At 35.9% G+C, this 24339-nt stretch overlaps 1 protein-coding gene across 1 annotated transcript in view; it reads left to right on the top strand.

Annotated features, from left to right (window-relative positions):
* LOC131064393 (uncharacterized) overlaps positions 1-16411 on the top strand; it is a 29008-nt gene extending 12597 nt beyond the window's left edge. Inside the window, exons 3-5 of the mRNA XM_057998523.2 lie at positions 7129-7177; positions 7444-7586; positions 16087-16411. Coding sequence (XP_057854506.1) covers positions 7129-7177; positions 7444-7586; positions 16087-16170 — 276 coding nt within the window. The 3' untranslated portion in view covers positions 16171-16411. The remainder of the gene's footprint in view (positions 1-7128; positions 7178-7443; positions 7587-16086) is intronic.
* The last annotated feature ends 7928 nt before the right edge of the window (positions 16412-24339 follow it).

The following is a 24339-nucleotide window of genomic DNA, read 5'->3' as shown; positions in this document are numbered from 1 at the left end:
TGACTTCGTACATCTTTTCCAATGTGGTGAACATCTCCCTAGCGGTCTTCTTCATGGAGATGGATGGCACCAAGTGATTTTTGACGGAGTCTATTATTATCCTTTGAGCTTGGAAGTCCTTTTTCTTCCAATCTTCTTTCTCACTTTCATCCTCAGGTTCCTTAGCATTCTTGCCAACATATTCAGCAAGAGCATTCAATGCCATCATTATCCTGACCTGCCAAGAAGAGTAATTTGTGCGACCTTCCAACCTATCTTCAGCCCTGATATAAGAAGCTATGAGGACTAAACCTTTAAACAACAGGTTAGATAGGAGCACAAATCTGATCACAACCTCTATACAAACCTAGAGCTCTGATACCATGCTGAAATTAGGCTTTCAGATTAATATAAGAACCCAAAAATCAGAATTAGCTCCTAATTAGATTGTTTGCTGATAAATAGAGATAAACAAAATGAACACAGAGACACAAATACCCTGGGAAAACCTCCCTCTTGGAGGAAAATCCCAACAACAACAGATCCTCAGATCTGATTATGTTATAGTGAATTGTAAGTACAATAACAACCTAGCTAGGGCACAATTATCAGCTGAAAACAAACTTATCTCATAACAGCAGATTTGTGTGTGATTCAAGGGCTTCAGCTTGTTTGCTATCTTTGCAGCAGACTGTAGTATTTCACACCATCAACAGAATTATTTCGCAGCACCTTCCTAGCAATTCAACAATCAGAATTGCACTTTGCAGAGCAGAGGTATTCACTGATCATCATTATTTGTCTTCGCTGATATGAAGGAGACCTTGCTGACCTTTGGAGGAAGAATTCACACTATAAGGAGCAGAGATATTTCACACTTCTCAAATCAGACTAATTCGCATAATGTAATTGTATATTTAAGCCTTGCAAGTGGCTTGTATATATATGGGGTTCATCTTTTGGACTTATCTCTAAGTCGACCCATTTAACCTTGGGCGCCAAAACCATTTTGCACGCTACATATTGATTTTCGCATATTACAATGTTGTGGATAGGTCCTCACGTTTGGAGTGTACAATGCCGCCCACTTAGGGCTTAACTTCACACATTACAATATAGGGTCAGCCCTATAATGGAAGCATACGTTTCTTTTGTGCTTGGCGTGTAAGGGGAGAGAAGGGCCCAACCTTGTTATCGGATTACAATGTTGCCTTTAAGGCAATTGGAATCGGATTTAACTTATTATTTTATTTTTCTACCTAGTTACAAAAACCAACACGTAATTGACTTTGTACCGTTCACACAACATCAATAGGCACGTTTGAACACATATAAACATCTTAATTTGCAATATGGGTGAGGTGATATTTGAATAAACTAACTCTTCCCCAGTAATTTTAAAATCTTAATATTGGCAAAGCAACTTCCCTTTATTAGCCTATAATTGCATGTTTCTAAAAAAGGTCCTTTTTAACTGAGCCGAACATCAGGACATTTTGTTTATTTGAGCTATGCTATGCTATAATAACAAATAAACATAAAAAAACAAGGTTACCAAGAGATGGGGGGGTACTTGGAGACTGATAACAGTACTGGTACGACTAATTTTCAAAAATAGGAGACGGGGTACTTGGAGACGCCAATTTTTTAAATATAATTTAATAATTTCCAAAACATATCATGACAAAGAACTTTGAAAAAAAGAACAGTGGTAAAGTTTAACATTAACTTTAAAATTGAACAAAAACTGAAATTAAAATTGCTTATATTGTTGATACAATAGCCTGTCTAAATTGTTTAGTGAAAGTAAGGTAATATAGATGTTGAGCCTGTTGAGACATGGACTAGCTAGGACTTGAACCTAGGACCTTCCATACGCTGCTGGAGTGCTCTACCACTGAGCTACTGGCCCCTCTTGGACCAGTCCATCGTCGGTACGGGTGTGGCTTATTTCCAACACCAACACCCCCCCTTAAGCCACAACTCTCGTGTGCTTGGGGCTCCTAGCCTGGACCTGGCTCTGATACCATGTTGAGACATGGACCAGCTAGGACTCGAACCTAGGACCTTCCATACACTGTTGGAGTGCTCTACCACTGAGCTACTGGCCCCTCTTGGACCAGTCCATTGTCGGTCCGAGTGTGGCTTATTTCCAACACCAACAGAGCCCACTTAATATTGTCGGCTAAATAGTAAAGGGAAATTCTCTTTAGACTATTACAATGATAAGAAATCAGTCCTCTCAAAAAGTCTACACTATCAATAGATCCGATCACTATAACTTTGCATGGATTTTTGTCTTTGTGCAAAACAGTTTCCTTATTAGTCATTTCCCTACGACTTTGCTTTGCTGGAAGCTTATCTTATTTTTTTGCTTTATCTTTTTTTGCCTTTTTACTGCATTTTGCCCTAAGTTTTTTAGGAGGAGAGGCCAATTTTTGATCGGGAGACTTCAGAGACGGCAGGGGACGGCAACCAAAAGTACCTTATGCGTCAAGAAGTTTCCGGAGAAGTCTCTGGTACCGGAGATGCGTCTCTGGTACATGTCTCCAAGGGTAGGAGACGGGTATCTTGGTAACTATGTAAAAAACATTTAAAGTTTCTAGGTCAAAATTTAAAATAAGAAAAAAGTAAAAATTGTTAGTCTTTGTTCATAAATAGAAATCAAAGTTAGAAAAAGTAAATAAAGTAAGGATTTGTAGATAAGAAGTAGATAAAAAAATAGAAAATAGTTAGGGTTTGTTCATTTGACATGTCTCCTACATCAAAGATATTTGATATGTCTTCTACATTCTTTTTCATTTTCTTTCTTTTATTTCTTATTTCGTGAATCTAAAATGAAAAAAAAATCAGAGCTGTATACGCCCATGCCCCTGCTTGGGTGCATGTATTGCTGTATCAGATACGGATACGACTTGGGTACGTGTCGAATATTGTCTCCGCAGGTGCCCAAAAAACACTAATTTGCCAGCAGTGACAGATATTGTGTTATTTGATTTTTAAAAAGTTTGACATGAACCTTCCTAAACTTAATTTTGAAAACTTAATTTTTGCAATTTTTATTTTCTTTTTACATTTTAGATTATTATTGTTTATTAATTATTTAGTTCTTTATATTTAAATTTTAAATTTTTCATCTAGTTAGAACTTAGATATTTTTCTTTTTTTTATTGATATTTAAATTTACTTTATTTTTTCTTAATTTAGATTTAAACATTATCATTAATTTAAATATAGGTCTTGGTTTGTATATTGTAAATTGTAAAATCAACTTATAATTACTTATGTAGCAATTATGTGTCCATGTTGCTTCTAAAGTAATGAAAATCTCCTCTATTAACTTAGAAAATTGTGTTAAATATATGTTTATGTGTTTTTTATGAATGTCGTATCCAGCCATATCCATATTAGGGGTCTTCAAAAATGGTTGTATCTCTATCCGATACCGTATCCGTATTTGTATCGGTATTTGTGTCCATCCGACTTTGAAAAACATACAATTAAAAGAAATTTAGAAGACAGGTCAAATGAAAAAAATTAAAAAAAATTAAACAAAAAGGAAAAGACTCAAAATAGGAAAATATCTCTTCAAATCAGCTCTAAATTGATGGTGGACTCTTCCAAATCAATGGTGGGCTCTTCTAAATGCACTAGAGGCTTATTTAGATGCAACAAACCCACTCAAGTTGCATTCAATCAATGTTTGTCCGCTAATATGTCTGTTGGTTTTTGCTTCAGTGGATTGTATATTTTTCTTAAATACTTTTAGGTTTTTTTCCCTTGCTTGTTCCTGCAAAGTGAAATGAATATTATTTTAAAGTGCTATAATTTATTTTAAGTGTCTGTATATGTTTTTGGTTTATTTTTCTTTTTCTTCTCTTGATTTTCTTGACCAAGTCTACATGATAGAATTTGTCAAGATCAACCAGTTTGGCAGACTTGATAAGTTTGACTAGAATTATCATGTACTTGGTTCTTGATTCTAACAGCCTTGTTTCAATTAGTTTCCTCAGAATTCACTGAATTTGGCTAGTATTGGACAATGTTATGACATTCGTAGAAACACATCTATTACACACTCGGCAGTCCTTTCAGTGGCAGCAGTGTGACTACATCAGCTTAAAACCATGCCTAGACAGGGTTTTAGGACGGGTAAATGGCATAAATGACTTATCGGCATGCCTGGCATTATTAAGAGATGTCTCAAGTGGCAGGTATGGTGAAAAGAAGCACCTGCCTTGTGATTTCAGTCCCTTTAAGTGGCAGGGATGGAGCTACAGCATGTCTGGGCACGTAAGGTGGTGACAAGCACAAGCATAAGGAGTGCCTAGCAGACTTTTAAGTGACACATGCACCCAAAAGAAGCATCTGGCAGGTAAAGGGACCAGTTAAAGTGGCAACTGTGTCTAAAGCTCAGGCCTAGGGCTGATAACAGCAGGCTGAGAGGCAACATTGACATAAATGTGTGCTGAGGAGAAGGGTGATGTCCTCTTAATGGTAAATACCACCAAGTAGGCAGGCCTAGGAGTATGGAGTCTTCAAGTGACTTGGATGCATGGAAAAGGCACTTGACAATGCTAACATGCTTTCAAGTGGCTGCAACATTAATAAAGACAGCACTTGATCAGTTTATGTCAAGTTAGGTGTAATGCCCCAAGCTTTTTGATGCACCTTTTTGGGTTGTGTTTAAGTTGTCTCAGGATGGCTTTGGGGAGGAGATTGCCTAGACACAAGATGCATCATTTTCAAACTTAAGACTTAGGAATTTCCCCTTCTTCATGCGGGTGTGTTTCAATGATCTGGATGTACCATTTTTAATGCCTTAGTTTTGCGTTCCCTCTCCTTGTCCAGGCTTTGTTCTTTTCCTTGTAGGATGCATTGGAAAGCTCCTTTTGTTGGCTTGGCAAAGACATTGACTAGAAACTACAAATATGACATTCAAGAACAAGGGAGACACGGATTTGACGTTAACTCATAAAACAAAGACATCAACAAAAATCTTTTCTCAAAACTAATCTTTCTGTATGGGGACAATATTGCAATAGTAAGATCAGCGGTAGTAATAAGAGCAACAAGCAGTAGTAGAGAGCAGCACTAATAGGTGAGATAATTGTATAAGAAAGTGTCTAAGTCCAATCTGTGTAAGGATGATTTGTGCACAAGAGACTGTAACTTTGAATATTGATCAAAGAATGATGTGTTCTATAAACCATAATTCATGAGTAATAGAATGAATACTTTGTCCCTATTTGTGTCACTTATTTTATATTTGATGTAGGATATTATCATCCGTGAATTTGTTTTGCTTCCTGGTACGGGAACAAGAGCCTGTGCTGATACATCTTCTTCTGATAGCCAAGGACTAAGAGGTATCCATTCTGCCAAAGTTTCCTTGGGCATGATCCCAGCTTCATTCCTTATATATCATATCTCTGGGGGTTTGAACCTTGGTGGATGGCATAACCCTTTGGTATTTGTGTCACTATTGGTTCAATGTATTAGTATTTCAGTATAGTTTTGAACAAATAATTGGACCAATATAGTTTTGAACAAATAATTGGACCACAACTAGCTGTTATGTATGGTGCCATTATTCTCATGCACCTTAAGATGAATGATTGACAGCCAGTCTCAGGGAGCTGGTTGTGCTTTGTGTGAACTCTTGGGCCATTCCGGGCCTGAGTGATATATGTTGGTGTTCCAACTTCTTTGGTGGGAGGTTGTTGATCTGCGCAGGACCAGGGGTTGACAGTTAGTGATCCATCAATACCCAACATTATTCTTGAGAGTTAATGATATTAACCTGTTAGGATCTCTGGAATACACTTCTGAGGCTCACCCTATTTAGGGTCTAGGAGTTCTGACCTCTAGGATGCAATTTGAGAAATTTTATTGTATGGAAGTAACTCTTTGTGATTCATGTGAACTTCCATAACATGTATGTAGGTGCACAGAGTTTATATGCCTCAAGATTACTATATTGCATTTGCTATGATTGTTGGTGTTGCATTTAATTATTCTCTTAAAACTTTATAAAGGTACATTTTTTTCAATAAGGCATTTTATATTGAGATGAGTTGGCATAAGTAACTAGTCTGAAAGTTTGTTGATGATAATAATTTTTTATCCTGATATTTTTTAACCTCCTTCTTGGTTATATTAGATAGGTTCACCTTCTTCAGTTCTTTGCAGGTTTAATGTTCTTTTCTTTAGTTATTATTCCGTATTTAAAATGTATTTGTATTGATTAGTGGCAGGCCTAGTGGATTATCAAGGCACTGATCTAAGGCATTTTTGTCAAATTCTTCCACGATTAACCACCTTTTCCTTCTATTGTGCTACTCTGAAGTTTACAATGCAGATCTGTTGTGAATTTAAAATATTTATATAGAAGTGTTAAGTGTATATAATTTACATCATTTGCTAAGGCGTGAATATGAACATGCCGATCTGATAATATTCAATTCTCAATATTTGGTTGAACAAGAACTGGATGTTGTGTTGATGAATGCATATTACCTTTCTAGTGACAAGTAATGAAGGAGAGTTAATGCCAATGGGTTATATTCATCTGTTAAGATCTGATGACTCTGTCTTTATGTTTCTTTTAGTGGAGTGATTAAAGAATCTTTGTATACGGGTGTGCCCATCTTGGTATATAATGAAAAAAATGTATGGTATATGCCCAAACTTTTGTTCTTGAGTTCATGTTATAGCCATATGATTTCTCTTATCATATCTTTCTGTTTTTTACGTTATGCTTGCTTTTTTGTGCTCCAACAAACTTTTTTTTAGCTCATCAATCTTTCTTGAAACTTGAGCATAGAAAAATTGCCTCGAAATGCAGATAAAGTTTCTGTGTTTGGAATTCTTTATTGTTGTATTATATTAGGAATTATCTTTGATAATTTTAGTTAGTCTTCTCTGCTTTAGGCAACTTTTTATAAGCACTGGTATTTTCTCCCCGACTGCTTGAAATGCAAACTTGTCATGGAGATATAGTATATCTATAATGGTAATTGCTTACTATGGATGTGAATGTGCACATGTGAGGTAGAGAGATCGAATCTTTTTGATGAATTTTTAGTATTTACCTTTGCTTAGTTCAATGTATGAGAATCATACTAACTATTCTTTATTTCTTGACAGCATGATCTTACTTGTCCAGTAAAAGTGGACTCGTCAATATGGACTTTGGGTAAGTGTTTCCAGTGGAAGTTATTTTTAATATTGCAGAAGAAATGAATTCTAATTAGGATGAAGGTTTATATTTAAATGGTTTGAATTTAGTGAAACTATTAGTGGAGACCAAGTCATCTTTTGAAACACAATGCAATATGTTTCTGGTTCCATGGGCCGATTGATCAGAGTATGGGAAGATAACCAAGATTTTTCAATTAAATTCATTTATACTACAATGAATCTTAACTGAAAACTAGCTTTTTATGGTGGTGATGTGAACAGAAGATGATATAATGCATGTTACGTTACAAAAAAGGAACAAAGGTCAAACATGGTCATCGCCTATACATGGTCAAGGTGAGCTTGATCCTTATTCTGTGGACCAGGAGCAACGTCGGCTCATGCTTCAGCGCTTTCAGGAGGAGGTAAGTCATTTGTTTTTTGGAATACTGTAGAAACTATTTTCCTTGCCATGAAAATTTGAATCATAATTTGGAATCCATTTGGGATGTCGGCTCATGCTTCAGCGCTTTCAGGAGGAGGTAAGTCATTTGTTTTTTGGAATACTGTAGAAACTATTTTCCTTGCCATGAAAATTTGAATCATAATTTGGAATCCATTTGGGATAAACTGTTAAAACTAGAATTTGTGTACCATGGTCCTTCTATTGTAGGGAGACATAAGCTGACATAGGGAAATCTTTGTTGAAATCTTCCCCTTCCATTTGGTAGAATTGTCCAAGGCTTGCTGATACATCATTTGCACTATGATTTGTAAATCTCAAGATCAATTTGTTAGTAAAAAATGCATCAAGTAGGTCCCATAATTTTTTCTATATTGCTTAACTGATCATTCTTTGCTCAACATTTCTCCTTGACCTGATTAAAAATTAGTTCAACATAAACAAGTACCTTTAGACACTTAATAAGAAGCTCTTATCGTTTTTATTAGAATGTTATTCAGTCTTTTAATGGTCATCTTTAGTTTAGTTAGTTAGTATCTATTTAATAATTTTTGTATTTGTTTCAGTTAGTTTCTTTTAGAAACTTCTTGTTTGTATTTCTTTTATAATGAGCTTAGACTCATTTGTTAATCAATGAATACGATTACCATTACATGGTATCAGAGCCGAAATAAAACTTTTGAAATTTTAAATTTTTCAAAGTCTGTTGGAAATTTTTTCCATTGCTTGGTCGTGTTCTCTTTTCGCAGATTTCTGGAGAGAAAGTTTGAGGGTTTTAAATAAAAGCCTGTCGAAATCTGATAAATCGCATCTGCTATCTGCAGCTCGTTTCACAGTTTTATAATCGCCCTTCAGTTCACATTTTATTTTTTGGTCAAAGGCGTCTTTGTTTTCTCGTGGGCGTCACTTGCGACCTTCTTCTGTTACATGTGCAATGGGATTATAACTTTTCTCAATTTTAATTCCAATACCTCATTTTTAGTGATGTTGATTGTAGCTTGAACCTTCAGCTTGCATGGCTAAGGTAAAATGTTCATTTTGGGATTGAAGAATCAACCATGCTCCACATCCAGCTCTGCATTTACTTCTGTCAAAGAACATAGTCTAGAGTTCTTGGTCTTGATTCTCTGTCTTGATTTCATGCCTCATTTGGGACATTTCATCTTGTTGGATTATGTTCTACCTCATGTTTATTCCAACAATCCCTTATATCTGTCATCTTTTGTATTCCCTCATCCCAATGTTGTCTTCTCTTGCTTTTAGTGGCTTTGTATTTCCTCATCCCCAATCTTGTCTTATCTTGCTTTTAGGGGCTATCTTAAATTACTCTCTGCTTTCTTCTCTGCAGTAGCATATCCTCTTCCACCCCTATGTTGAGATCTTCTAAATTGCCTTCATATACTTCATAGCCTTCAATAGGTTCATCTTCATGTTCTTGAGGTCTTTTTACTCATCAGCTTTCTAAGTCCGATCATCAATCTTGTGACAAGGCTGAAGTACAAATCGTCTATTGGCTGGTTTCTAGTTATGTTTTACCCAAAGTTCCCAGACTCGGACTTGGCAAGGCCGACTTGACTCGTGACTCGGTTATGACTTGGCAACGACTCGGCAAAATAAAAAAACCCTTGAAATTTAGAGATTTTTAATGATTTAAAACTTGTTTCATGCACCCATTATTGAATAAAGTTGTTTCTATAACATCATCGAATAGAAGTTAATTTGATCACATACATAAACATACATCCATCACATGCGTAGAAATGTAAATTGGAGCTAAATGACATATAAAACATAGATATAGAGAGTTATAAATGTTGTCAAATGTGTATAAAATCCATGACATCAAATGTTCCCAAACATATATGTAACTGTAAACAAAAGCAAGTCTATGGCTCGTGCTCTAGCTCATTCTCAGCCTCAACCTTAGAGTAGTCTGTCTGCCTCCTACAAAGGCGTCTAAGGTAGGTCCTGGATGACTGAGTAGCCATAGTTTCCGCCTGTGAGGTGCCACAATGATCAACATCAGCTGTGCCTGTGCCGGATCGTGCTCTATCCCCCTCCTATGCCATAGCCATAGCCTCAACCTCTTTGTCTGCCTAGTCAACCCACTCATGGTCCTCCTCAGTGAAGACAGGATCGGTAGACTCAGTGATCCACTCAGACTTTGGATCGATCTCCGCTAGAATGATCAGAGAGGAGTCAGTGTCCAAAATTTGTTTGGTCCTTAGATGGAGGTTGTAATGAACGAAAACAAGATCATTCAACCTTTGCACATACAATCTATTACGCCTCTTTGAGTGGATGTGCTCGAACATGGACCAATTGCGCTCACATCCAAAAGCACTGCATGGCTGACTCAAAATATGGATGGCAATTTTTTGAAGATTTGGGGTTGAGGGCCCAAACATTTGCCACCATCTATCTGAAATAACGAAAAGAAAAAAAAAATAGTCTCATTTCCAACTTTAAGGCTAGATTATAAAATCAAAAATTAAAACGCATAAGCCATAAATTTAAGAATCTTAAGTTTACATGTATTTCTACCTGGCTGCAATTGTGTCCGAGCCATAAACTTAAGAATCTTAAGTTTACTAAAAAAATAAAAACATTCAAGATTTGGAAAGTTAACTGTTAAACTAAAAAAATTTAACAAGCAAATGAAAAAATCCATTAACATACCAAAAAAAACCAACAAAATCTACAAAGTTTAACACTTACCTCTTTCAAATGAGTTGAGAGAAGTCTTGCTATGGACTCCTTGATGCTCTCAATGCAAGCCTATGGCCTCCCCAATGTGATTTGTGGTCTCTTTGATGCTCTTCTTCCCTGCTGGTTGCAAACCTATGGCCTCTTGTTTTCCTTCCTCTCTCTCACTTTTCCTTTCTTTTTCTCACAACTAGCAATTAGAAGACCTTTTAGGGTTAAATGAAAAAGAAATACAAAAAAAAACATGTCAAAAAACTTTTATTTTTTTTGTTTTTTGCAAGTCAAAACGTGACCTGCCGCAGCGCGAGTTCTAGAGCTCGGACTTGCTGAGTTTGTCCATAACTCGCTTGACTTGTGAGTCATGCGAGTTATGCGAAAAACTTGTCGAGTCTGAGTCACGAGTACATAATCAATATGGCTCAAAAACGGCATGGATATGGTTCCCACTTGTCTTCAAAAATTTGCTTTTTTTAAAGCCACGCCAGATTCGTAGGGTTTCAATTTCTTAAAAGCTGGTCTGAATCTTTAGAAATTTGCTGTTAAATCCAATTCCTAGTCAAGGGAAAAAAATAAGTGTTTTTCGTTACAAATAAACCCTACGCGTTTTTTCTTTTACTTTTCTCTACTTGATTGTTTTTGTTAAGTTTTCCTATATGATTTTCTTTTCTCTTGTGCAAATTTTCCTAGGCATGTGTTTGTAAATTATAATTGCAAATGTTAGGAAAACATTTATATTTATAACATGCTTATAAAATAATAATTATAACCATAGACTGTAGGAATTAGGTATAGCACCCCCCTATAAACTGCAGTGCAACTGGTAATTTTTTTAATGTGACCGGTGAGGCTGGCGCGACACGTCCTCCGGTACCACGTGGGTTGGGTGTAGACTAGACCTCGTGACCTTGTGCTCACCACTGGAAGCTCTTGCCAATCGAGCTAGGCCCCCAACCCTTAAAAATAAAAAATTGAAAAGCTAATTGTTGAAGTATATTTTTTATTTTTAAATTGTAAAGTTCTAATATATTTTAATTAACAACATTATTAAATTTTAGTAATTTTTTAATTTTTAAATTGTAAAGTTCTAATATATTTTAATTAACAACATTATTAAATTTTTATTTTATTTTATTTTAAAATTAATTTAGATTTAAATGTGAAAATTATTTTGGATTTTTTTAGGTGAAATGCTACTGTAGGGGGTAGCTCCTTTCATTACCAAAAAACAAAATTACATAGAACTAGCCAGAGAAAGTGTACTCCAAGATTTAGATGGCCTCAATGGCCTCTTGGGAACGCTCAATTTGTGTAGGTTCTAACAAGTTCTCATGAAAAATGTATCAAATGAGCATAGTGTTCAAATTGTCTTCGGCTTGGTTCATCACGAAGGACTCCAATAGCCTCGATCATGTCTTTGTTCTTCAGAGTGTCCGTGACCAAGCTTTTCATTGGTCTCTCCTTGAGTTTCTTTAAGGTCTTGATCTCCGAAGTCCGTTGTCCAAAGGAGACTAGGTGCGCAATGATGTACACAAATTGCTCCAGTTTTTTCACTTTATGTACATGCACCTGCCTAGAAACTTGTTTCCTATGATCTTGATGATCTCTTCCCTAACCTCGCAAAAGGTGGCGGCCACATGTGGGATTCAAGCACAATAAGATTGGTATCTTTGCATACAAGTTGCTGCAACCCCTATCATGTTATAGGGGAGCACGAGAAGACTTCTGCCATATCTTGATCAATAGCGCAATTGAGAGGACGTTTGCAGCACCGTTTACCTCACAAAAAACATGTGAATGATACATCCTCCATTTGATCAGTGTACATTTTATTTACTCAATCCATGAACTGCGTTTGCAATTGGCCATATCCCCTTTAGCCATAGCATTTATAACTAACAGAGATTCTCCTTCAACCAGGATATGCTTAATATTATTTTCCCAACACCATTTAATTCGAACATGAAGTGTAGTGAATTTTGCTTCGTTATTTGTACCATTTGGTAATTTGATCACACTTGCACCTACCACTTCCCCAAGATCATTTCACACAATGAATCCAACACCCGATCAATCAGGATTGCCTAGCGAGGCCTCGTTGAAATTTAGTTTCAATCTGCTTGTTGGGGGGAGGGACCATTTGGCATTATCTCTTCGATTTTTGTTTTATGAAATCAGCTTTAGGTATAATCAAGTGTGGCCATTGTTTGTTTATCATGCAATCCCAGGATGAAAAGAAATTGCATTTTCTTCGTGCAACTTTAGCGTTCAATAGTTCACTTATCCCAATTTCAGTTTTGTTGATTATGGTGGTCACATCATTTTCTTTCTCTCTAAAAATTCTCCGGTTCTGCTCTTTCTAGAGTTGCTATGTAATTTGAGTCGAGACAGCCTGCTGAAGACCACCCCAAAGAGAGTGTTGATGTGTGGCCAGGAACAAAATAGAGACATTAGATCATTAGGTAGAGGGCCTAGCCTATCGAGTTTCTTGCAAAAACAATTCCAACATTCTTGGGTCACTTTGAATTGGAGTACTAGATGATTGGCTGTTTCGATTTTTTCTTTACATAGTACATATCTCGAAGGGCGGGTTATATTAATTTTTTGCAACCGATCCCTAGTAAGAATCCAGTTTTGTAAGGCCATCTAAACGAAATCCCCAGCCTTTGGTAATACGAATTTTCCCCACCACAAATCCTCGGGCCAACACCCCCTAACCTAATTAGTTTAAGCCGCTATGTAGCCCAATTTGATCAAGTATTGCCCCGATTTGGTGGCACACCACAAAATTTCATCCTCCCCATTAGATGTACTTTGCATCTCTCTTCAATCGCATTGAATTTCTTCCATGAGCAATGGGAAAGCCCTCCACCATTTCAATAGTGAAGTAATCACTTACAAATGATCTGTACGTATTGGTGGTCAGTAACATGGCATTAGATAGTTTTGGTATTCTGTCCAATGAAGCATGGCCATTCCATGAATCATGCCAGGAGGTCAATTTTCCATTCTGTACCCTCCATGAAACATGATTGGTGATTAGCTGTTTGCTTTTAATGATGAAATTCCACATGGCTGAGCTCTGTGGTGGATTGGCAATTGTCAATATCCGATTTGGATTGTTGCTGTCCACGTATTTTGCCCTTAAGAATTTGCTCCAGAAAGAGTCTGGCTCCTTATGAATTCTCCAAGACAACTTGGCGCCCAACGCCAAATTGCGCAGCTTCAATTTCTGAATGTTTGCTTTCGCATTAATCTTATCATTTGTGACCTGATCCCATAGTAACAGAGGAATCCATTTCTTCTCTCTTGCTCCTTCCCAAAGGAACTTGCATTGCTGTGAGTAGAAATTGTGTAGTGCCTTACCTGGTAACTCTAAACATGATAACATGTATACTGGAACTGTAGACAACACCGCTTTAATCATGGTTATTTGGCCCACAAGGGTCAGCCATCACCCCATCCAACATTCATTCTTTTTTGCACCTTATTCTATTGTTGATTTTCAGTATTCGTTTTTCATTGTGCCAGTGAATAATGGAACCCTAAGATAGGTGGTGGGTAGCTTCTCCACATTGACTTGCAAAATTGCAGCAATTCATTGAATTGCCTTGGAAGTGTTGAAAAAATACAAGCTTGATTTTGACATGTTGATAATTTGTCCAGATGCTTCAGAATATTCATCTAATGTTGTTCTGATGTTTTGAGCTTCCTGAATGATGGGGGGCCCCGACATCATGGTGTTGTTGACAAACATTTGATGTGTGAAAGGTGGAAAAACATGTAAGACCTTGATTCCTGCCCATTTCCCCCAGCTAGATTGGGCTTTAATCATTCTACTAAGAGCATTGGCCATGATTACAAATAAAAATGGAGAGAGTGGGTCTCCTTGCCTCAACCCTCTACTGCTATGGAAGAAGCCATACAGGGACGCATTAATCAGAACAAAAAATCTAGGAGTTGAGATGCAGTTGAAGATTCAATCATTCCAATCTTTTCCAAACCCAAAGCTTTCCATGATCGTAAGTAAAAATCTCCATTTTACTTGGTCATAAGCCTTGCTAATGTCTAGTTTTAATAGCACTTGTTTAGATTTAATTTTATAACTGAATGGAGAATCTCATGAATTGTGATTATTCCATCTATAATGTTCCTTCTCGGAACGAATGCACTTTGTTCCCGCGAGATAATTTTTGGAAGTATACATTTGAGCTTGTTTGCCATAACCTTGGCGAACACCTTGTAGATTGTATCGCATAATGATATCAGTCAATATTTAGCATAGGTGGAACACTCGGTCTTTTTTGGTATGAGAACGATGTCAATGTTTTTGAGGTCTAAATGAAAGTAAATCGATGAGGAAGCAAATGAATACAGGGAGAAAAAATAAATAATATCATGGGTTAAAAATAGGGAAGCAAAGAAAAGAACTAAAAAGCGAAATAAAGACCACCATCAGTATATATATGGAAGAGAAGAATTAGAGAGAAAGCTAACCAATAAATACGGAAGAGATTAATATTCAGACAAGGAACAGATAGGTATTAATAAATCTAAGCTCATATAAAAAATGAACTATTAAACAGAGAGAAATTAAAGGAATAAATAAAATGAAGGATGCCCAAGAGAAAGATACAGAAGAAGAAAAGCTGAGAGGGTGAGGAGACCAGAGCCTAGGAAGTTTGGTGAATGGAGGCAAGAAAGAAAAATGACACCAACCCCAAGGAAGGAAGTCTACAATACAAACCACACTAGGTCAGAGGGAAGGGGGTCAAGAAGGATGAGGGAAGGCATGGAGGTAGCTTAGCAAAGGTAGCCATGCTGGGCTAAGATGCCAGCCTTCATCTCAATTAATATTGGAAGGGTGGCACTTAATAAGAATGGCCTCTTGGAGTTTTCTCTTGACAAAATTATATTCTTTGACCAAAACTTGAGTTTTCTCAAGGCAAATATGGTGCCTGGAGCAAAGGAGTGCTCAGCTAGGGCAGAGTTAGCAATATTCATTTGATTTGTTACGCCACATGTTGCTGAGAATAAATTTTGAAAACATATAGCAGTGGGATTTGTGTTTTGTTCTGTGTATTTTCATTTATGAATGCTACACAAACATTCAAAAGGATAGAAACAACATTACCACTTATTCTGGCTTAAAATTATGAACAAGTTTTAGAGAGCGTACAAAAGAAATGAGATCCCCTGAGAACAGTAGAGAAAGAGATGTCTTATCCTGTATCACCTGTCCACAAGATAATCCATTAGAATTTTATTCGTATTTTCTAAAAAGATGACTATGAATGACAGGGAATTGTTTTCATGAGAGATGTGTTCTATTGCTTTATTCTTCATAAAGCAAAACCAAAGACTGAAATTTGTTGAAATATGTAATTGCCAAAAATCAGTTTATTATTTACCTCTTTGGTCATCCAACATTGGCCATTGTGTGATCCTATATCTCTGCATTGAATTCTCTTTCTTTGGTTTTTGATCTCGTGCAAAAGAAGATTCTCTTAATGATACATCTATGTTTAGTATTTATTTTGCATGCTTCTGTTTTTGTGTTTGCTTTTAATAATATGCGGAAGTTCTATTTGGTTTTACTTTTATATCATAGTCTCATGCTGTTTCATTCTTTTGGATTTTTTAGTTGCATTTTTTAATTGTCATAGTAAGTTTCATTTCCGACCATTTATTTCACTATCAGTTCTCATATTTCCCACAAACGGCATATAATATTTATTTGATTGGTTGTTTTACTTCAGAACCCAGGATTCGACTTCTCTCAGGCTGAGTTTTCTGGAAATTGCCCTGACCCTAAGACATTTATGGGGGGTGTAAAATATTGAGGTCTAGATTCTTTCCAGAATTTAGCTGGCATTTCTATTTTGAAGAAGTGTTCAAATCAATATAAGAACATCTATTGATTTTTTCTAATTGGGAGATAGGATAAAAGTACCAGAATATAATTCTCACAACGGATCAACAGGTAATATGTGGATGTATCATACTTGTCAAACTATTTATTCATGTGTGTTTTAAGAATGTCTCTAATTTACTAATAATATGATTGCCATATACATTACTGTATGTATCTATCCTACACTTTATATAAAATGTTTGTCTCTATAAGTAAACACATTTGTAAGAACTTCTGCCATTCTGTACAAGATCTTCCTGATATTTACAAGTTAAAATTACAGTATATTGCCTTATAGACAGAACTGAAAAATTTATATCCCGAGTCTTTAGATCTATGCATAATAAAGTAATCTTTTTTTTTGGCTAAAGGCTGGATGTAATTGCTTTTTCGCTCATTTTATCTGTTGGAATAAGCATATATAAGGGTATGGTTTCCAGATTATTGTCTTATCAAGGGTCTCCTAGAATTCAGAATATCCTAGTTGCATGTTTATTGACGGTATGGTGTGTCTGCACCATAAAGCTTATACTACGATGCATATGAAAGTCCAGGAGCCCTAATAAGAAGTTGGTACTCATCCTAAAATCAATTGTCTATTAAGATATAATTGTCATTATATCAGTTTTTTTTTCTGCAGGACCCCAAACACGGAACTTTTCACCTATAAAGGAAAAAAAGCCACACAACTTTTATTATAGATAAATCAAGAAGAGATTAACAATGACAAAGCTAGTGTGCCCTTTTCTCCTTTATAGGTGAAAGTGCTGCGTTTGGGGCCCTGTAGAAAACTCAAGCTGACACGGTCAACAAATTTTGAAGCATTTAATATTTTAGTAAAGTCACAACTTTCCTCGGATGATTTCACAATGACACACACTTCCAAAAAACAAAACAAATTACTGGGCTAAGACCAAAGATTTGGTCGTAGACCTAGAACTTATTGAGGTAATTCTATATATCAACTAAATCTATCCTAAACAAAAGAAACTCAAGTTGTTTAACATCACTGTAGTTCTGAGTCCCAACTTCTTCTGAAATGAGTTTCAGAAGTTTTGTTTCTTCTGAATCTGCTAAAAATATGGAGTTTCAGAACTTTTGTTTCTTTTTACTCTGCTAAAAATAACATTTTTCAGAAGGCAACCTGTTTATGTTCTAAGATATAGACTCAATTTAATCTCTAAAGAGGGGAAGCTAAAGGCCTCTCTTATTGTGTATTCAAAGGAAATAGAAAATTACTACGTTTGCAGCAAATAGGCAGTCTGCATACGCAATTATGCATGCAATACAATAAATACAAGCTATTATTCAAGGCGATAAAAGATTGACCAATGTATGCAGCAACATAAAGGATACACAATATCAACGTGTGTAAGATACAAACATGTAATAGATGGAGGGAAATAGATGCCCCTCGTTGATTTAGATAATGCTCTTCATTATTTCAAAACCAATGATGTTCGCTGTAATTGAACAATTAAATACATGGGACCTAAAGGGCTAGATAGGTATATTTGGGACAAAGGAACACAAAAGTTAAGGAGCGTGGTTAATGGATATGATATCAATAGGGGAACCATAAGGGCATCTGTATTATTTTATTAGGATGTATTAGTTTTACTTGAGTCCATTGCAGTACTGCTATATATTGATGATGACATGCACAGTGCCAACAATTTCCTTGACAAAAGAAATGCAAGTCAATTTTTGTGTGTAGACATTCTATAATCTACCTTCTGCCACTGTCTTCCTTCTGACACTCTCTTCCTTCAACACTGTTCTAGACAATAATGCCTGAGGAAATAAATCTATCCTTATACTAGTGGAATACCATCTCTATTTAATTTCTTCCACAAGACACCAGGCCTTTTAATGTGGCAATAGTAGCTTACGATAGTGTAAGCCATTTTAATGATTTACAATTGTGGTTTGTTTCCGTTTAATTGTGCCTCTGCCCTCTTCCACACATTATGACATAAACTATTTGATCTAGTCATAGAAAGAGGGTCCAATGAATGAGTCTATTTGTGCAGACCAAAAATAGATAAGAAAAATGCTCATGAAACATAAACAGCAACAACTTAGTGATATCATTATTAAATTATACTAATTCAAAACATACATGCCACAATCAAGTGTATGGTCACTTTAAAGTTTCAGTTTAGTAATGCTCGTGACAAGCTAACATGCTTGTAGGCGATGTGCCTATTACTTTGATGGAGAAGCTAAAGTTTACCTTTTGGATTGTATACTCTATGCTCCCCCATGTTCAAAGGAACTTGCCTCCTTATTTATAAGGATCCTTTCTCATGATAAGGTATTGCTGACCAAAGGGCCATGAATCGTCCTTTATAACCTTTCATGGACCCCAATTGAAATATTCTAGTTGGCACTATATCCAAATTTGGCATGAGAGCTAAAAGGCTGGTTAAATGTTAGAACCTATTGATCTAAAGGACTTGTAGGGTGGATGCATGTGGTAAGGTCCATTGTTAGAACAAATCTCTATTGTTGGCCACACTATGAGTTTTTTATTTGGAATTAGAATCCTTGAAGTGGCGATTTGGCAGAAAAGTGGCATTGTGGTGGAAATTATTAGCTACAACAAAACTCTTATCTATTAGAAAAGTAACAAGAACTTGGAAAACAAAACAAAGCGTGAAATAAAATACTTTTGGGTGACGTGTTTGTTTGACCCTTGAGATGTGTCTACATCAAGCATCCTAGCAAACACAAATTTGACCATGGTGCCCAAGATTAAGAGATGGAGGTTGTGGTGGCCATTGCAATTGGTCCAATTGGTCCAGTTCTTTAGAAAGTCATGCATCATCCTTAAGTCCCCTTCCCTTCCATTAGACTAGATGTTTCTTATATTTTTTCTTCTTGGTTGTTTCATTTAATGTCTCACTTAAAAATATGTTCAATATTTTCTTTAGGCTTTAAAAAACTTGTTGCTTGTTATGCGGCCCATACAATGCGATCATATTTCTCTCCACCTCTTTAGCTCCTTGGGTTACTATATCGACTGACAACATTGAACAGCAATGAGATGTGCAAACCTTTTGCTGATGCAATCTCATAAGAATCCTCATAAATTCTAGTTAACATTTTGAAAGGATCAATCTTCTTTACTTACAACTTCTTATAAGTTCCTTTGGGGCTATTCTTTCCTCCCCGAAACATCATAACCAACTCAACCTTTGGACAAGTTTTTTCTCACGTTTATTCAATCTTACTTTATGTTTACTAGTATTTCTCTTCAATTGCATATTCACTCATGCATGTATCTCTTGTATGTGTTGTATCAGCACATTTGCATACAGTCCTATACACTTATCTTCAATAGATGTAACGTCTCTAAGAGATGTTCCATACACAATCTTTAAAGGGGTCTCATTGGTGGATTAATTCTTTGAGTTATTGAATGCAAATTAAACTTGCATCAACAAAGTATCCCATTGTGCTGGCATGTCTCCCACCAAACTTCACAGGAGATATCTCATACGCCTATTAATAACATTTGTAACACCATTTGTTTGTGGATGGCATATGCAAAATTGTAGTGTTCCCAGCCTCTTCTAGAATGTGCACCAAAGATGGTTCAATAACTTAGTATCCCCATTGAAGATAAAACTATTTGATAACCCATGAACCCTCACAACTTGACAAAGATGTTGCAATCTTAGAAGCATCAATTGTCTTTTGGCAAGGAATATAATGTGTTGCTTTATGAAAATTTGTCAACCATTACAAAAATTTAGCCATTATCCCATTGGGTCTAAGGTAGTCCAAAGATAATCCATGGAAATATCCTTCCAAGGCTTCTTTGGAATAGACAATGACTTACACAAGTTGATATTCTAGGCAACACCCTTTGCAATTTGACAAATCATACATCTTTCAACAAATCTTTAACATTATGATGTAGATATGGCAAAACATATTGCTTCTCCAACATGGCCAAAGTCTTATCCAGATTGAAATGTCCTCCTAGTATTCCACCATCGAGTTCATTATGAGATTTTCTCTCATCAAACTCTATGAGATATACAATCACCACCTTCTAAATAGATACCTTCTTGCACAAAGTATTATCAAACAAACCCATACCTCCAAACGAGGGCTCTATACAACTCTTTAATGTCTTGGCAAAATCATGATTTTCGCCATACAAACCCTTAATTATTTTCATCCCACTCAACTCTAATGTCATAGTAGTCAATAGTGCTTGTTTTTTGTTTAACACATGTACCACCTTATTGGATACTCCTTTCTCTCTAATCATGTTACTCATGGTTCTCCATTTTTTTAGCAAGAGTCAACAAGACGTTGCACAACATCCAATTCTCTCCTTTGGTATCACTTTGTCTCATAGCCCAATTTGTCACTTGGGCATTTTGCGCTCTCTTCTCAATTTGCCCACGTTCTTTCCTTTCTTTTGGACATTTTAAATGCCAAATAGCCTGCTTCTCTGCATCTAAAAAATGTAGCATTGGAAGTCTTCCATGATCTTTGCCTCTACCTTCCCCTTCCGGGAGTTTATCATCTATAGAGTTTTATGTGTTGTCATTGGATGTTGTAGTCTTCTTTTGTGCATTCCCTTCTTTTAGCTTTACTTGTGCCTTTTGCCATTTACCTTGCCTTGTACTCTTTGGAATGTCACATTATAAACCATCTAAAATTGAAACAATTATATCTATCATCCTTCATGTGACCTTGAATATTGAGTTTATAAAACTCCTCGGTGTACTTCATAGTTAGTCTCCATTGTTGCAAATTTTGGAACTTCTAGAACAACTTCAAGTTATAATTGGCATCTTCAACTAAGGTTGTTCTTTGCCTTTTTAGTATCAAGGGCTCACAACCTTGCTTTAATAGCTCTCAAAAGGCCAACTAGTTTACCATCTTGTCACTCCCTTCTATCATCCTCATCATCTTGTTTTACTCTCTAATTTTTGCCACCTCTTCTTCTATCAACATATTTTTCTATGTATAACATGCAATGCACAAGTTTTTGCTATGTTACACTTCCAACCCTTCTACCAACCTAGGCACAACTAAGCTCTATTACTATTTGATGTAGTCATGGGTAGAGGCTCTAATGAATGATGGCCTATCTGTGTAGCCCAAACATGAAATATATGACAAAAACGAATAGAAGACAAATGAGATGCAATAACTAATTGATATTATCAGATGACAATTATGTGTGCAATTATGTGACAAGTATGTGTGCAATCATACTCAAGTTCATGAATAAGAAATGCTTGCTACTATTTAACATACATGTAAGTTATTTGAAATAGGGCAACCATAATCGATACAATCTAAATGTTGAAATTTATCGTCTCCATTAAAATAATGGCATAACCTGCCTTCTTATTAATAATGTGTTTATTGTTATAAGATATTGCTGACTAAAGGGTCATGAACCTTCCTTTATAATCTTTCTTGAACCTGACTTGAAATATTTCAACTTGCACAATATCCAAAATTTGGTGCAAAATCCAAATAATTTGTTACACACTACATTCAGTTGATCCAAAGGACTTAGGGTGAATGTTGTGTGTGTGATCCATATGATGGAATTTGATACACTCTAGGCAATTAGCTCCCTTGAGACTCCCAAGCTTAGGATTATCATCAAGAGTTGTCATAGATCTCAAATACTTGCCACACTATGAGGTTTTTCTCTATGAAGTAAATAAAAAAAATGTTGTAGATATACAAACTTGATTATTAGAAAGACCAACTTATTAATTCCATATTCTAAGACAACTTCCATATATAAGAGAGTACTAGACAAATATAGACAAGCCTTAAACTTAATATCTTTAAAGTTGTCATCTTCCAAAGACCACCATGTTCATGATAGTAATATTGTTACACCATGCATATCAATGTTGAAATTTCACTTTTGGAACTCCAACTTAGATTTTCACAATAAAAAGCCAATAATCTTCACTATTTGAACACTACTCCATTTGACCTCCAATTTTTAGAATCTAATTCATCCAATCAAACATAGGTTTATGGAGGATCAGTATAGTAAAGGTGATAATATTAAACCTCACATATATTAAATCAAAGTTATGGAGGAAGTCACAAGGAAATATGTAAAGTCTTTTGAATATTATGCAAGCCAAGAACGCCAAATCCATGCATTTCTCTCATGAGCATCTTACTATATTTCTTGAGATTCCCAAGAATATTCTAACTATTATTTACTAAAGATTGAATTGGCTATCTAAGAGTAATACCTCCAAAAATTCATAAAATTTTGAAAAAATATCTATTAAATTAAACTTCAATTTCTACACTTTTTTAAAAACGAATTAGTGGGACAGGATGGTTATTTCTTGTAGCTATGTTGAATGTCTTGCAGAATGTTATCCCACTACTTACTTTTCTTATGAGAAATGCAGAAAGGATGGAGTTAGCCATGGGAAACATGAGGAAAAAACTTGCTTGTAATCATGGATTGTCAATTTTCCCATACTGATTCAAATGACCATATATGACCATATATCTTTATAGTCAAAGCCCCCAAAAATTTGGAAAATATGATTTTTTTTCAAAAAATCTTATTTTTTGTGTTTGTTACTACCAAACCAAATGTTCTCTATTTTTACAAATACTTCCATCTTTTCTTCGTTTGACAAAAAAAATTCAATTTAAAAATGATTGTAATTTGTTTCTAGATTTGGAATGCCCCGCCAAGGAACTCTAGAGGAGAAGAGCAAAATATACAAGAAATGCATGGAAACATTTTTTTTTGAAGTAATTAAGTGTCCTCGTGCATAACATCCACAATTATAACGCTCAACCTCAAGATAAAGTCAACTAATAGTTAACCAACTATGCACATGCAGAAGTCTAACTCTCAAACTCCTTTTGAGTTTACTCAGGTCACCTCTAAGGATTCCTTGATGTCGCTTCCTTAGCAACACATCGAAGACAGGATCAAATCTCATGACCCACTAGGAGATGACTAAATCAACCTCCAACACTAAACCAAGCATATATTTGTTCATTTTAATGCACCAATGGAAATATTTCTATGATAACATCCATGTGTTAAGAATAAAGAAACATAAGAGATCATACTTCGTGCCTGATTCCAACACTAGTGCACGTAAGCAATACCAAATGCATAACCAATAACCTGAAATAGGCTGCCCCTATTTGCCACAATCACTTTCCAAGAGTCTTTGAGGGTTTAAGTCAACAGTTACCATGCATACAATCTGTGTTCTGATTTTTTTCCTTAATGTAGTAATTTGCAGTTTTGTTGATACTTGGTGCGTTTGGGTTTACAACTTACAAGAATTCACTTCATTCCAATGTTTAAGCAACTAGTTCATTCACAGTTAATTCTAATACAATTGCAACCCAAGATTATTTTATAGTTATTTTTGATTGAAAACTAACACTTCAGCTCAGACATGAATCTTTATCACAGTCCAATCCTGTTACATAGCCCAACAACAATTGTTACCCATACACCAAAAAATACAACTCATTAAGAACCTGATTTATTTTTGATGTTGCCGGTTGTCTCAGTTGCAGGCCTGGCTCACTGTCGCCAAATGCTGCTGCTACTCATGCACCTGTTCACTCCAGTCATGGCTTAGGATGGTACACATAACCCAAGCTGACGGCTACTTTCCACCATGACCCTGCCGCTCAACTATCGCCTAACTGGTCTCTTCATGTAACTTAATGAATATCACACCTTTAAGGCCAATCAATGCAGCCTGTTTGTTGGGAGCTGCACTAAGACAGTTCACTGGTGTTTCCTGGGCAGCACAAATACTACTGTTGGTGTTGAATGTTAACCACGCCATTCACTACGTGCATGACTGAGTTATTAACCTACAGTGCTGTGAGTATTGGGCACACAACTCCAAATTACGTCTGCGTTTCTTCCTTGTGGCTGTAATATCGAACTAGAAGTAGCTTCGCCATTCTTAGTAAACAATCAAAACCTCCTTCTTAAACACAAATTGATCTGCAACATTGTTCTCTAGTGCTGGAAACTAGAAGGAATACCTGCGTGAGTGTTGTGATTTATTACTAGCAGAGCTTTCACAAACAG

The sequence above is a fragment of the Cryptomeria japonica genome, chromosome 5 (assembly GCF_030272615.1).
Source record: "Cryptomeria japonica chromosome 5, Sugi_1.0, whole genome shotgun sequence".
NCBI lineage: Eukaryota > Viridiplantae > Streptophyta > Pinopsida > Cupressales > Cupressaceae > Cryptomeria > Cryptomeria japonica.
The sequence above is the reverse complement of the archived record's forward strand: the minus strand, read 5'-3'. Positions and strand labels throughout refer to the sequence as shown.